This window comes from Phacochoerus africanus, chromosome 6 (assembly GCF_016906955.1).
Source record: "Phacochoerus africanus isolate WHEZ1 chromosome 6, ROS_Pafr_v1, whole genome shotgun sequence".
NCBI classification, from domain to species: domain Eukaryota; kingdom Metazoa; phylum Chordata; class Mammalia; order Artiodactyla; family Suidae; genus Phacochoerus; species Phacochoerus africanus.
Window position 1 is genome coordinate 68,362,176 of NC_062549.1, and position 14,355 is coordinate 68,376,530.

Consider the following 14,355-nt stretch of genomic DNA (forward strand, 5'->3'; position numbering starts at 1 on the left):
CAGATTCCCTAACCGCTGAGCCACGACAGCAACTCCAAGACTTGGGAAGCATTAACAGACTATTCAAATCTAACGCTTGGGGTCTGAGGGGTAAATGTGTGACCAATGTTCCTTGTGTTTTCAGCTTTTGGTGATTACAAATAAAGCCACTATAAACATCTGTTTTCCAAAGTGGCTGTTTCATTTGCATTCCTACTAGCAATGTAACAAAGTTATATTTGCTCAGCATCTTCATCTTCACTAACATGTGTATAGTCTCCTTCCCCATTCTAATAACTGTGTACTAGTAGCACCTTGTTGTGGTTTTACTTTGCATTTCTCTAGTGATTAATGATGCGAAACATCTTTTCATGCTACTTATTTGCCATTTGTATTTTTTTTTTTTTGAAAAAGTGTCTGCACTAATCTTGTGTCTTTTTTTTTTTTTTTTTAAAGGGCCGCACCCATGGCATATGAAGGGTCCCAGGCTAGGGGTGAAATCAGAGCTGTAGCCACCGGCCTACACCACAGCTATAGCAATACCAGATCCAAGCTACATCTGTGACCTACACCATAGTTCATGGCAACCCCAGATCCTTAACCCACTGAACAAGGTCAGGGATCAAACCCTCATCCTCATGAATACGAGTGGCTTCTTAACCCGCTGAGCCACAAAGGGAATTCCTGTCCTTTACTTTTTTTCTCATTATTAAGTTTTTTTTTGGTGTGTGTGTGTCTTATATTTCTTTTTTTTTTTACTCAAATGAATTTATCACATCTGTAGTTGTATAATGATCATAATCTAATTTCACAGGATTTCCATCCCACAGCCCAGGCATATCCCCCCACCCCCCAAAATGTCTCCTCCGGAGACCATAAGTTTTTCAATGTCTGTGAGTCAGCATCTGTTCTGCAAAGAAGTTCCATCTGTCCTTTTTTCAGATTCCACATGTCAGTGAAAGCATTTGATGTTGGTGTCTCATTGTATGGCTGACTTCACTTAGCTTGATAGTTTCTAGGTCCATCCACATTGCTAAAAATGCTGGTATTTCGTTCTTTTTAATGGCTGAGTAATATTCCATTGTGTATATGGACCACATCTTCTGGATCCACTCCTCTGTTGATGGACATTTAGGTTGTTTCCATGTCTTGGCTATTGTAAATAGTGCTGCCATGAACATTGGAGTACATGTGTCTTTGCGAGTCGTGGTTTTCTCTGGATAGATGCCCAGGAGTGGGATTGCTGGATCAAATGGTAGTTCTTTGTTTAGTTTTCTGAGGAATCTCCATACTGCTTTCCACAGTGGTTGCACCAATTTACAATCTCACCAACTCATTATTAAGTTTTGAGAATTCTTTATATATACTCTGAATAAAAATTCTTTATTAAACATTTTGATTTAACTGCCCCCCCCCCCCAGTGTCAGGTTATATTTGAGTATGTGTACTGAAATAACTGTGAACCACTTTAATTCCACATTTTGTCTTTTTATAACTAATTTAAATGAATTTGCAGTGTTATCTTTCTGAGGAGTTATGTTTATCTTTAAAGTGAGGGGAATTTAGTTTGCTGTCAAAATCTAAAATACCTGTCTTCAAGCTCTAAAAAGGTATTCTGTATAAAACTGACTGTAGCCTAAATATAGCAGAAAGACGGTTTCCTTTTAGGATGTAAATAAGCAGAGTATTAAGACCTAGGAGTATATAAGAAAACTGTTTTCAAACGACATTACTTTCTAAATTAGGGTTTTTTTTTTAAGTGAATTAGCAACACAATAAAGAATGATTTGAAAGAAAAGCTGTTTTACCGTCCCAGAACCCTAACTTGAGAAAAAGGAAGTATTAAAAGGCAGGTGTTTTAAGTTTTGAAAGTAGTACATGCAAGCGCCTCTTAATTCACATTTGCACCTGCATCTTTGATTTGCAAAAATTGATGCGTAAAATTTCAAAATAGCAAAATGTAAGTTTTGTTACATTAACATGTGGTTTTGTGCTCTATGCAGTAGAGCATGTTACCTTGCAAATTTGGATCCTTTAGCATTTCTAATCATTACTGTAATTAATCTACTTTAATAAGAGTTAAACTGAGCAGTTCGTAGTTGTAACTGCTAGAAGCTCCTCCCCAGCAGTTCCTTACTCCTCCCCTCTCTCCTGCGAAGGAAGATAACCTTCTCCTGCTGACTACCGCGCTCGGTTATCTGCGCGAAATTCCCAGTCCATTCCGGTCTTCCCGCATTCTTCTCCGGGATCACGGCTCCTTCACTGCGCACCGCAGTTATTTCCTGCCGAACCGGGTAGTGGATTAAGCACTTTGAAGACCAGCCGCAGACCCTGGTTTTTTCCCTTTTCCATTCCAAGCACGTGTCTACCTGAAAACTTTTTCCACCTGTCACACTCTTGCTCGGTCTTGATGTTCAGTTTCCTGCTACAGAATCTTGACTACCAAGGTTGGGCCAAAACAGCTCTCATTTTTGCTTAAACAATAACGGCCGCGCAAATTTTATAGTTAGATTTGTCTCAAATCCGAAGACCGCGGATGCACCCGAGGAGTGAGCAGCTGTGGCTGAGAGAAGGGTGCGGGGACAATCCTTGACAGGACAGCCCAACCCCCAGGGACAACAGTGCCGCATCCCGTTAAATTTGGGCTCAGGCCGCGTTTCCGGCCAGATAGCCTCTCCGCGAGCCTGGAACTCGCTTTCCCAGTACGCCCCGCGCGGCCCTCGGCGCCCCGCCCCCTCGCGGTGCGGCGCTGGGCGCGCTCCGGGTCCTGTCATAGCTAGACCCGCGAGCCCCGCCTGCGGCCCCACCCCCTCGCTCCCAGCTCCTTCCCCGACTCCCGCGAGTTCCAGTCCCGGCTTCCAGCTCCCCAGCCCCGCCCTCAGTCGCGCGCGCTCTCCCGGCCCCGCCCTCGTTCCCCCGCGTGCGGCCGCCACAGCCAATGAGGTTCCGGGCCGCGTGCGCAGATTCAAACGGCGGCTCTTGAGGGAGGCTGGGCGCGAGATTCGGCGGTGGGGACAAAACCCTGCAGGAGGCTGCGAGCCCTGCAGAGCGGCTCGCTGCGGGGAGAGGGCGGGGGTCGGCTCCCGCGGCGGAGCCGCGCTGGGATCGCGGCGAGGAGGTTGAGAGGCAGCGGGAGCGGCCAGCGGAGGGCGGGAGCGCGCCTGCTGACATGTTGGGGGCATCCCTGACCGGGCCAGGCCGGGGCTAGGAGCGGCGCTGCGGGCCGGGGGCGGGTCTCGGTCCGCCCCTCCGTCCTGCTCTGCCGGGAACTTGAGTTCCGCACTCGGTCGCCTCGGAGCGTGAGCGAGTGAAGCGGCGGGAGGGTTGGGGAGAAGGAGCATTCGCCTGAGGCTGGAGGAGGCTGAACTGCGTCCCCGCCCAGCCTGCGCCTATGCGGTACTTGAAGGATGGCGAAGAGGTCGCGCAGGTGGGTGACATCCCCTTCGCCAGGCCTGTCGGCACAGTCTCGGCTCAGATCATCCTTCCTTTCCCGCCGCTTCCCCACCAGGCCCTGCCTAGCCCGGGCCGAGGTTATCCTGCCCGCTGCTCCACAGCCGCTTCGGCACGCTGGCCGGAGCGCAGCTGTGACGTGTGGAGAGTCGGGGACCGGTGTGTTTAAGACTCACGAAGTGAGCAACAGATGCCCGGGTTGCTCCCTTGAGTCCCTTCTCCCCCCCCGCCCCAGCGCACGTCCGGACCCACAATCTCTCGCGGCAAGTTCTTGGTGGGAGTTTCTTGGCAGGTAAGTCTGTGTGCTTTCAGGGAGTCCGCTCCGCTGGTGAGGCTGGGGTACTGACCTGGCCGGACGACCTCAAAGTGGCATTCAGAGGGCCTCTTTTTCTCTGAATTACTGGACCTGTTAAAAATAGGAACTCTTGTGTTAAATATAGGTGGGGACCCCTCGGCCATCTCTGCCACCTTGAAAGGTATGGAAATCCTCTGAGGAATCATGAGTAGAGAGGATCTTTTTGATGTTTTCTGTAATTACCATCCTCATGGTTTTAGTGTTATGTATATATATATATATTTAATATCTTCTACTGGGAAGATGTCACAGTGTTACCGCCAGTAGCTTGATCTTAAAATAAAACAATGTGTTTGATTCACTTAATATTTTGTGTGTCTACGGAAGTGTTGCACAGAGACAGGACATGGCTTTTGTTGGAAACTTGCTAGATTGAACTTATGCATGTCATCTTTGTTAATATGTCACTACAGTAGCGACTCCTAAATTGTGTGTAGTAATCACTTAGATGACAAAAAACTAGGGCCCCTTTTGTCAGGATTATTAAATAAACATGAAGAGAAGTTTTGACAGGATTTCCAAATGGTTTTTATTTACCTACATCCATAGCCTCAAAGTCTTAACTGGAAGTGTATTTCCTAAATTGAATTTTAATGCTAGATTTATTCATTGCAGATCTCCATTAAAAATTGGCAATAATTGCACATAATATTTGTGGCTTTATTCATTTGTTAAGCATCTATATGTAAGGCATTTTGGCAGAAATCAGCACAGAATATAATCAAGTCCTTGTTAGATTATTATTTTGTAGCAGCTAGGGAATAGATCAGACTCTTGAGGTGTCACAGGTGTACCCACACCCGCATGCACCTCTAGAAGAGGGTTCTCAACCTAGGCATTGTTGATACTTTGGATTAGATAATTCTTTGTATTGGGGAGGGGGGCTATCCTGTGGTTTGTATAATATCTAGCAGCACCTCTGGCCTTTATCCGATTCATACAATTCTTTGTATTGGGGAGGGGGGCTGTCTTGTGGTTTGTAGAATGTCTAGCAGCACCTCTGGCCTCTCTCCGATACGTGCCAGTAACACCCCACTTCCCCCAAGTGTGACAATTGAAAATATCTCCAGACGTTACCAAATAACTGTTGGTTGGGCAAAATCACCCAGGTGAGAATCACCGCTCTATAACGTCAAGACCCAATTAACTTCTCAGTCTTCAGAAAAGATAGTAAAAACTCCTGTAACTGTAATTACTGAGGTACGAGTTTAGGCCTTTATAAAAGCTTTTTTTTTAAAAAAATTAAACCTTTATTAAGCCCAGTGACAAGTGAATATGTCAACTCAATAACAGAAGTTTGTTTATATTCAGTGTGTGACATTATCTACTTACCAGTGTTGATTTTAATCTTATTTGAAGGAGTTTTTTGGCTAATGCTGTCATCAGGAGTTAGTTATGGTTAGATATGGATGCTTGAATGTCAGAACCCTGCCTTCTCCAGTCAGTTTTCTGTCCCTAATTTGTGTATGCTTCATAATAATAGGCTAAGAAAGAAATTGATTAATTTGCTTGTGTAAATTATTTTGTTGATAACTCTGTGAGCTTTGACTTCTTTAATTGTACTGTTGACTTTTCCTCTCAGCTGTAAAAATTAATTGAAATGTATTGTAGAAATGTTGAAAGGGTCATAAGTTTGGAGTAATTAAATGCAGTTGGCTTGAAGCTACACTCCCTGTGGCAGTATGCAGGTAGAGGATGTGAGGAGAAATTATCACCTCTGAATGGTGTATTTCTTAGGGTCTTTTCATACTTGAATGTGTTTTGTGCTCTAATTTATATTTCTTATGTATGTAAATATGATTTATTTGTCTTAGAAAACAATAGGAAGTGAAAATTTTGAAGGATAAATGATTTATTGGGCAAAGTCTAGTCTTATGCCTTTAACTAAATATCTTAGGAGTAAATGTGAACTTAATTTGTAGTTGAATGAAAAAGGGCATAATTCAGGCACTTTAAGATCTTCACTTATACAGTCATTTAAATATTTGATTGAAAAGTATACTTTCCTGTGTAAAAGTTTTGCATAAAACTGCAGGCATAAATCCTGTAATACACCTTTCCTGTATGATCTTGAAAAAAAAAAAGTGGGGGGGGTTAATACACTGTTAACCTCAGGTTGAAACAACTGGAGGATGTTAGCTCTTTTGATCTTTAAGATAACTGTAGTATCTCTGATCTGGATTTACATAAAGGAAAAGGTGTATTTTGTCTTGTGACTTTAAGCAGTTTTAGATCCCACTGGGGCTTTTAATGATGTAATTTACAAGCAGTGCTAAAATGGGTGTATTTGTTATTAACATGTATTTAATTTTTAACCATATTTATGTATTAAGTAATTAATATTAGGTCTTAAAAGCCAGTTCCACTCATAAAAATAAGCTTTAAAAAATATCATTTTGAAGCTAAAAGGTCTATTTAAGCAGTAACAGATTCAGTTATTTACATTTGAGATGACTGGTGGTTACCCTAAACTGGAAAGATAGAAGCCAGCTCTTGCATTGAAAGATGTTTTTCACTGGTGCATGTTTGTGCATAGGAAACAATTTTACAGTGTTGTTTCTAACAAGATGGGTGTTGTGGGTGAAAAAATACTGACATAAGAGCTGATTTTTTAAAATCAGCTTTGTCATTAACTAGCAATATTGTTTTGGGAAAGCAAGTAAACGCTGTATCCCAGTTTTTTGTCTGTTAACATAAGGAGTTTGAATTTTGTGGTCTGTGAGGTACCTTCTAGCTTTAATATATTTCCTATTTTGAACTCTTTTGTAATCGTCTTTCCTCATTAAACAATATACACACACTAATGGAATAAAATAGAAATGGTTTCTCATTGTTTTTGTTTATGGTTATCTAGCTAGAACTCCTTTACGTATTTATTTCATTATTGCTCTTAATGGTCAGATGAAGTTGAATTTGTCTTACTATAATGATGCCAGTTTGCAGTCCAGATTTGGAAATGAAATATGTATGCAGTACACCATGTTAACCACTGGGTGGCCTGATTTCACTTTATTAAACTGATAAATTTTCAAAACTTGAATTTGATTGAACTTTCAAAAATGCACAATTATCCTGTGAAGACATTATAGTAAAGTTGTATTTTTGAATGTGGTGAAAAAATTCAGACTTTATGCAGCCTTATTTAAAATATTATCAAGTTGAAGTGATTTTGAGGAGCAAATTTTATAGAACTGCTGATATTTCTTTAATTTCAAACTGGTGGTTTCTTTTCAAATAAAAGTAAATTAAAAAAAATTTCAGATTCTTCCTTTGGCTACCTCATTTTACTCTTTTTAGGTAGAATTATTGGTGTCCTTTAAAATTGAATTTCTCTCAAATGTTTTTATCTTAATATCACAAAGTGTGAATAGTTTGTGTATTATTTCACAGGGAAAGTTATGACTATCACATCCTATTAGCTGACACTCTGGTGTAAAGTTACCCGTAACCATTTTCCTGGCCTAATGAGTCATAGTATTTGTGTGTGTGTGTGTGTGTGCATGTGCGCTTCATTTTGCTGTTTCATAATCACCCTAATCACTTTGTTCATTCATAATCTACAAAACTTTTTGTATACTACTTAGGTTATATATTAGAGAGTTATAGAATAAATATTTCCTTTGACTTAATAAAACTGGCCAAATGATTCTGGAAACAAAGTTCTGGATGGAGATTCAGAGACCAAATTCCTCTTCTATTTTTGCTTTGTGACTGGAGAAATAATTCACCTATTTTTACTGTTTTTTAGATTAGTCACCCTAGGCTAGAAATGGTTTATCTATTTATGGATAGATAGTAGGAAGTTGATTTTATTTGACCATTAGACATTACCAGCGTTGATTGCTGCAGAAATACTAAAAGATGATATAAAAAGAAAAATAAAGAAAAAGCAAATAAAATACTGGTTTGTTTTGATGTCTTGTAACCATTATTAATCAATGGTACTTTTTCATTGTTAAATGGTGAAAGTAGAATATTGGTGAGGTTATTTATGGGACTTTTATCTCTTCCCCTTTTTCTTGGCAAATTGTAGCATTCTCAGGCATCTTTATATGCCGATGCTAGTAAGAAGTTTCTAGGATCTTCTGTCATGCTTACTTGAAAGTTTTATCATCCTTTCAACAGTTACTTAAATAATATAGAAGTAACTTAATGCTAAAACTAAGAAGTAGCTAGGTAGATAGATTCTAGGAAAGTCCCAGTGGCAGAGAGATGGGTTCTAAGAATTCTACTTTAATCCTCCCTTACACGCACCCACTCAGAAAACCCAGCTTCCTGAACATGATGACCATGCTGATGCAAAACAGAATGAAACCTCTTGTAGAAATAGAAATTTCTCACAAATCAAGTATGTGGTTAAAAAATGAGGTAGATTTTTAAAGTTAAAATGAACATGTTTTAAGGAAGATTATTGCTTGGAAACTAGTCTTTTGAACAAAATAACATTTTTGGACTCATATCTTTAACTTAAAATATTTTAATAAGAATCTTAAGAGATGAACTTTGTATAGATTATATATGCTGTAGATATTTTTGTGAATGCTTAAAATTTTATGGATGAGTCCCCAAATTAAAAATTGTTTTCAAATAACCTAATTTTTTTTTGTCTTTTTGTCTTTTTGCCTTTTTGCCATTTCTTGGGCCTCTCCTGCAGCATATGGAGGCTCCCAGGATAGGGGTCCAATCGGAGCTGTAGCTGCTGGCCTACGCCAGAGCCACAGCAATGTGGGATCCGAGCTGAATCTGCAACCTACACCACAGCTCACGGCAATGCTGGATCCTTAACCCACTGAGCAAGGCCAGGGGTCGAACCTGCAACCTCATGGTTTCTAGTCGGATTCGTTAACCACTGAGCCACGATGGGAACTCCCAAATAACATAATTTTTAAAGCAGTCTCAAATATGCTGTTCTGGAAGCTATTGGGATCTGAGAGTAGGAGAGAAAAGAAGGAAACCTCTAAAAAGCATGACTGAGGGCTGTTTGGGGTGGCAGGAAGTGATAAAGTTGCTGGAGACAGTCCTAGGAGAAAGGTTAGGCAATATTAGTAGGCACCCCAAGAGAACCCTGACTGTATTGAATATTTTTTAATGTTTCTTTCAGCAGGTTATGCTTCTTAAAGTTCTACCACTTGGAGGTGCATTTGGATTTTGAAAGTTCTTTTTTTTTTTTTCTTTTTTTTTGTCTGTTCTAGGGCTGTACCCACAGTATATGGAGGTTCTCAGGCTAGGGGTCTAATCGGAGCTGTAGCCGCTGGCCTACACCACAGGCCACAGCAATGCCCCATCCTTAACCCACTGAGCAAGGCCAGGGATTGAACCTGCAACCTCATGGTTCCTAGTCGGATTCGTTAACCACTGCGCCAGGACAGGAACTCCTGAAAGTTCTTTTTAATAAGTGGGAATGCTTTTTACCTTCTCTTGGGGATATTTTCATTTGTTAAAAAAAAAGAAAGAGCCTTTCTCATATCTACTTGAGATCACCTGTTTTGCAGGAGGTGGAAGTTTTGATTGGGTTGGGAAGAAGTGAGGTAATTTTGGAGTACAGAATACTTGGGGGAGGTGAAAGAGTAAGGAGGATCATTCATTAGTTTTACAAATGTTTGAGTGGCAGGTGCTGTGCTTGGTGCAGAGGTCAAACATATTAGACATGGTCTTTGCACTGCTGAGTTTACAATTTGGTTGAGAAAGTTGGTAAGTGTGATAGCATTAAGAAGGATGGGTTGGAGTTCCCATTGTGGTCAGTGGTTAACGAATCCGACTAGGAACTGTGAGGTTTCGGGTTCAATCCCTGACTTTGCTCGGTGGGTTAAGGATCCGGCGTTGCCCTGAGCTGTGGTGTAGGTTGCAGATGCGGCTCAGATCCCACTGTTGCTGTGGCTCTGGTGTAGGCCGGCAGCTACAGCTCCAATTGGACCCCTATCCTGGGAGCCTCCATATGCCGCAGGAGCAGCCCTAGAAAAGGCAAAAAGACAAAAAAAAAAAAGAATGGGTTGATGCTGTGAGTGCATACAGTGGACAGCAAGCTTCAATAAGATGTTTTGTCCATTCACTAGCCTTTTTAGACATTTATGAAGTCACCAGATCCTGAACCATTTCCAATTTAGCAATTTAATCCTGGCTAATCAGGTGATATTTCCAGTAGCTGAAGATGGCTGCAAATAACAGATACTTCTTTAATTAAACCTGTGCTTTTATTTTCTGCATAATTTAACAAAACAAGCATATACAGAAGTAGGCTTTGTAGATTATTATAAATAGACATTGGCTTTAGGGGAGAAGACATTGGAATATTGAAGTGTGTTGAACTAAAGAAGCAGCTAGGTATCATAAGTAGGAGAGTGGAGGATTTTGGTGTCTTGTTTGGTCAGATAAGAATAATTTTGGTCCTATGGAGTTGACAAATCAAGGGAAATTAGCACTTCCTCCAAAGGATCGGTAAACAGTAACTATTAAATTTAGGTCTTCATTTTCTGCACTGTCTAGTACTTAGAAAGTTTAAATCTTATATTATTTTCAGATGCTCATAACTTTATTCAGTTCACTGACTACTTAAAATCCTCTAATTTAGTTTATTATAAAGGCCCGCCCTCATGGCTTTTAACTGTTCTCTGTGTGCTGGTGATTGCCACAACTGTGGTTCTGCCCTAGACCTCTTACCTGAGCAGAATATCCATCTGCCCATTGTCTTCTAGATAACTCTGCCCAGTAGGATAGCCCCTAGCCATGTGTGGTTTTTGAGCTCTTGTTATGTGGCTAGTCTGAATTGCTATGTACTTTTTATTTTACTTTTTTAAAAATTCTGTTTTTGCTTTTCTGGTTAGCTCTCTCTGTAGCTAGGAAGACACTTTGTTGCTCCTAGGATCATTCTGTCAGCTCCTCTTTTTCTCTTTCCCTTTTACCTTTGACACTCTCTTCCCTCCTGGACAATGCTGCACCAGATTTTGAAAACCTAGGTAAGAAGAAAAGAATGTGAACATTTTCATGATTATGTTGATTACATGTTGAAATGATAATTTAAAAATATATTTGGTTAAATATTATTTATTATTAAAAATAATTTCACCTGGGAGTTCCCGTTGTGGCTCAGCAGTGATGAACCTGACTAGTATCCATGATGACATGGGTCCGATCCCTGGTCTTAGTCAGTGGGTTAAGGATCTGGCATTGCTGTGAGCTGCAGTGTAGGTCACAGATGTGGCTTTGATCCTGCATTGCTGTGGTTCTGGTGTAGGCCAGCAGCTACTGCTCTGATTCAACCCCTAGCCTGGGAACTTTCATATGCCGCAGGTGGCCCTAAAAAGACAAATAATAATAATAATAGTTTCACCTGTTTCTGTTTTTTTTTTTTTAATGTGGCAAATAAATTGCATATGTGGCTTTCATTATATTTCTGTTGGACAGTGGTGTTCTACATCTGTCCACCTGTATATTTCTCAAGTGCCCTGAAATCACTCCTGACTGCTTATTCCTCCCATTCCCTCTCCCTCCCAAAGTTCCGTTTTCTCTTCTATTCCCTATCTCAGTGGATAGCTCTGTCTATGCCTCCACAGCCAGAAATGTTGGAGTCATCCTTGAGTCCTCCTCCCATGTCTCTCATATCCATCAGTTATAAAATCCTTTTGCTTCTATGTTTTTTTAATGTATCTGTCAGTTTTAAGTGCTTTTTTCTATTGCCACTATCAGGACCTTAGTTGGTTTATTCTTTTATAGTTTCTTGATTTTTGTCACATTTAGATCTCTTCTACTCAAGGAAATAATAGAATTCTACCCTATTGTGGTACTACTATGGTTTTTTTTTTTTCCCTTTTGTTTTGACTACTATGTGCAGATTAGGGATTGAACCCGGCCTATTGCAAGTGAAAGTCCCAAGTCCTAAACCACTAGACTACCAAGGAACTCCCATGTTTTCCTATTTAAAAGTATAAAATATTTGATTCATCTGATTTTTTTTATTTTAAAGTAGGATTTGAGCTTTATTTTTTTTTTTTGAGATAACTACCCAGGGAGTTCCTTGATGGCCTAAAGGTTAAAGATCTGGTGTTGTCACTACCTTGGCTCAGGTTCAGTCCCTGGCCTGAGAACTTTGACATGCCACAAGTGCAACTAAATTTTAAAAAAATGAAATAAAATAGGTAATTGAAAAAAAGATAACTACTCAGTATCTTATCATTTATTGAAAAGTCCATCTTTATCCCACTGATTAATGTTACTATTATGATTTAGCAAATTCTCATATGAGTTTTTTTCTGTGAATGTTTTATTCTGTTCCATTGATTTGAGTATCTGCTGTATGCCGGTACCATTCTGTTTTAGTAATTGTTTCTCTGCAGTAGACTTTGATATTGAATATTGCCTAATTTTCCTTTTTTTAAAGAAATTTTTTGGTTATTACTGCTTATTTATTTTTCCATATGAAAATTAATTCCATATGAATTTTAGAATCAGCTTTTCTAAATTCCTCTGAAAAATCTATTGATATTTTTATTCATTTAATCTAAATTTATGAAGAATGGACTTCTGTAATATTTTCCTGGAGTTCCTGCTGTGGCGCAGTGAGATCAGCGGTGTCTCTGGAGCACTGGGACTTAGGTTCGATCCCTGGCCAGGTGCAGTGAGTTAAGGATCTGGCATTGGTGCAGCTGTGGTGTAGGTCGCAACTGCGGCCAGGGTCTGATCTCTGGCCAGGGAACTCCATGTGCTGGGATGGCCAATAAAAAAAAAAGAAAGAAAAAATATTATTTTCCTATCTGAGAATGTGGTCTGAATGTTTTTCCAGTTGTTCTTCTGTGTCTCACAATAGTGTTTTGTTGTTTACTATACCTTGATCTTGTATATTCAAATTATTTCTAAATGTTTTGACTTTTTTTGTTGGTGGTATTATAAGTGGCTCATTTCTTCCATTATGTCTTTTAACTGACTATGTTTTATATTTTACCATTACTATTGTCAAGCCCTAATAAGTTCTTACTTGGATTATTGTGAAAGATTATTAATTGATTTTCTTTCCTCCATCTCCCCACACCTGCCAGTGATTTTTCTGAAACACATGATAATTGTTTTTCAGTCTCTTATTTAAAGTCCTTTAATTCTTTAGGTTAAAGGTCAAGTAAAAAATAAAGGTCACACTCCTTAGCATAACATAAAGGTTATCACTTGCCCCCTGCTGACCTGTCTACCTTCATCCTCTGGTGTCAGTAAGAACTCTAGCTCCTCTGCGTGGCAGGACTCTTAGTATTTTTATACTGTGAATAATTTCAGGGAATATGTCTGTTCATCTGAGTGGCTTCTTCACAAATGTAAATAAAATTCTTGATTTCATGATTTTTTTTTTCCAGTGAGGATGAGGATGATGACCTTCAGTATGCTGATCATGATTATGAAGTTCCCCAACAAAAAGGGTTGAAGAAACTCTGGAATAGAGTAAAATGGACAAGAGATGAGGTGATTTTGTGATAAGGTTTACTAATTTCATACTTGTATTTGTTGATTAATTATATATATTAAAGATACTTAAAAACAAAACATGGGAAGCGTTATCCATCAGCTAACTTGCAGCCAGAGGTGAATAATGAATGGGTTGATGTTGAAACTGACAGAAACAGTTTAGTAAATGAGAGGAGTTGTATTACAGTGGCTTCAGTCCTTCTAAAAATGGCCACTAGATATGACATGAAAGAATTGGAGAGTGTCCGTATTCAGGGATAGGGGAAAAGGGTGGGGGAAGCTTTATAACTTTCATACCTGTTTTAATAGGATGATAAGTTAAAGAAGTTGGTTGAACAACATGGAACTGATGATTGGACTCTAATTGCTAGTCATCTTCAAGTAAGTGAAACATTATCTTATATTGCTAACATGAATGCTTAGCCATGGGGTTAAATTTGCTGTTTTTCAAAAATGTGTCTATATTATTTTAGATTTAGGGTTCCTTCCTAAAAACATCTCTTTTGATCTTCCTACAGGTGGAAGTTTAGAATAGTGTGATTGTCTAGTGATTAGTTTATTCAGGGCTCTAAAAAAAGATTACTAATCTAGGAGTTCCTGTGGTGGGACAGCAGAAATGAATCCAACTAGGAACCATAAGGTTGCAGGTTTGATCCCTGGCCTCGCTCAGTGGGTTAAGGATCTGGCATTGCTGTGAGCTGTGGTGTAGGTTGCAGCTGTGGCTTGGATCCTGCATTGCTGTGGCTGTGGTGTAGGCTGGCATCTGTAGCTCCAACTTAACCCCTAGCCTGGGAACCTCCATATGCTGTGGGTGTGGCCCTAAAAAAAGCAAAAAAAAAAAAGATTACTAACCTAAAACAAAAATGATACCAAGTTTGGTCAGGGCTTTATAAATATTGGCTGATAAATGTTAAAACATTTTGAGAGAAGTTAAGTATATTAAAATATTTTGGTAGCTAATTAATAAAATCAGGAAAAGTGATGTTGCTGTGAGAATTAGAAAAAACATATAGGATGTTTGGCACAGTTCCTGACATTTGGCAGGTGTTCAATAAATGGAAGCTAAGTTAGAAAAGTTATTTACACTAGCTTTATCAGTTTAACTTCAGTGGTATGACAGCAAATGA

The 14,355-nt window shown here is 39.7% G+C and overlaps 1 protein-coding gene across 2 annotated transcripts in view; it reads left to right on the plus strand.

Annotated features, from left to right (window-relative positions):
• The first annotated feature begins 3,186 nt into the window (after positions 1 to 3,186).
• Positions 3,187 to 14,355, plus strand: part of MYBL1 (MYB proto-oncogene like 1) — a 38,862-nt gene continuing 27,693 nt past the window's right edge. For both annotated transcript variants that reach the window (XM_047783825.1, XM_047783826.1), the window contains exons 1-3: positions 3,187 to 3,406; positions 13,120 to 13,225; positions 13,538 to 13,609. In XM_047783825.1, coding sequence (XP_047639781.1) covers positions 3,387 to 3,406; positions 13,120 to 13,225; positions 13,538 to 13,609 — 198 coding nt within the window. In that variant the 5' untranslated portion in view covers positions 3,187 to 3,386. The remainder of the gene's footprint in view (positions 3,407 to 13,119; positions 13,226 to 13,537; positions 13,610 to 14,355) is intronic.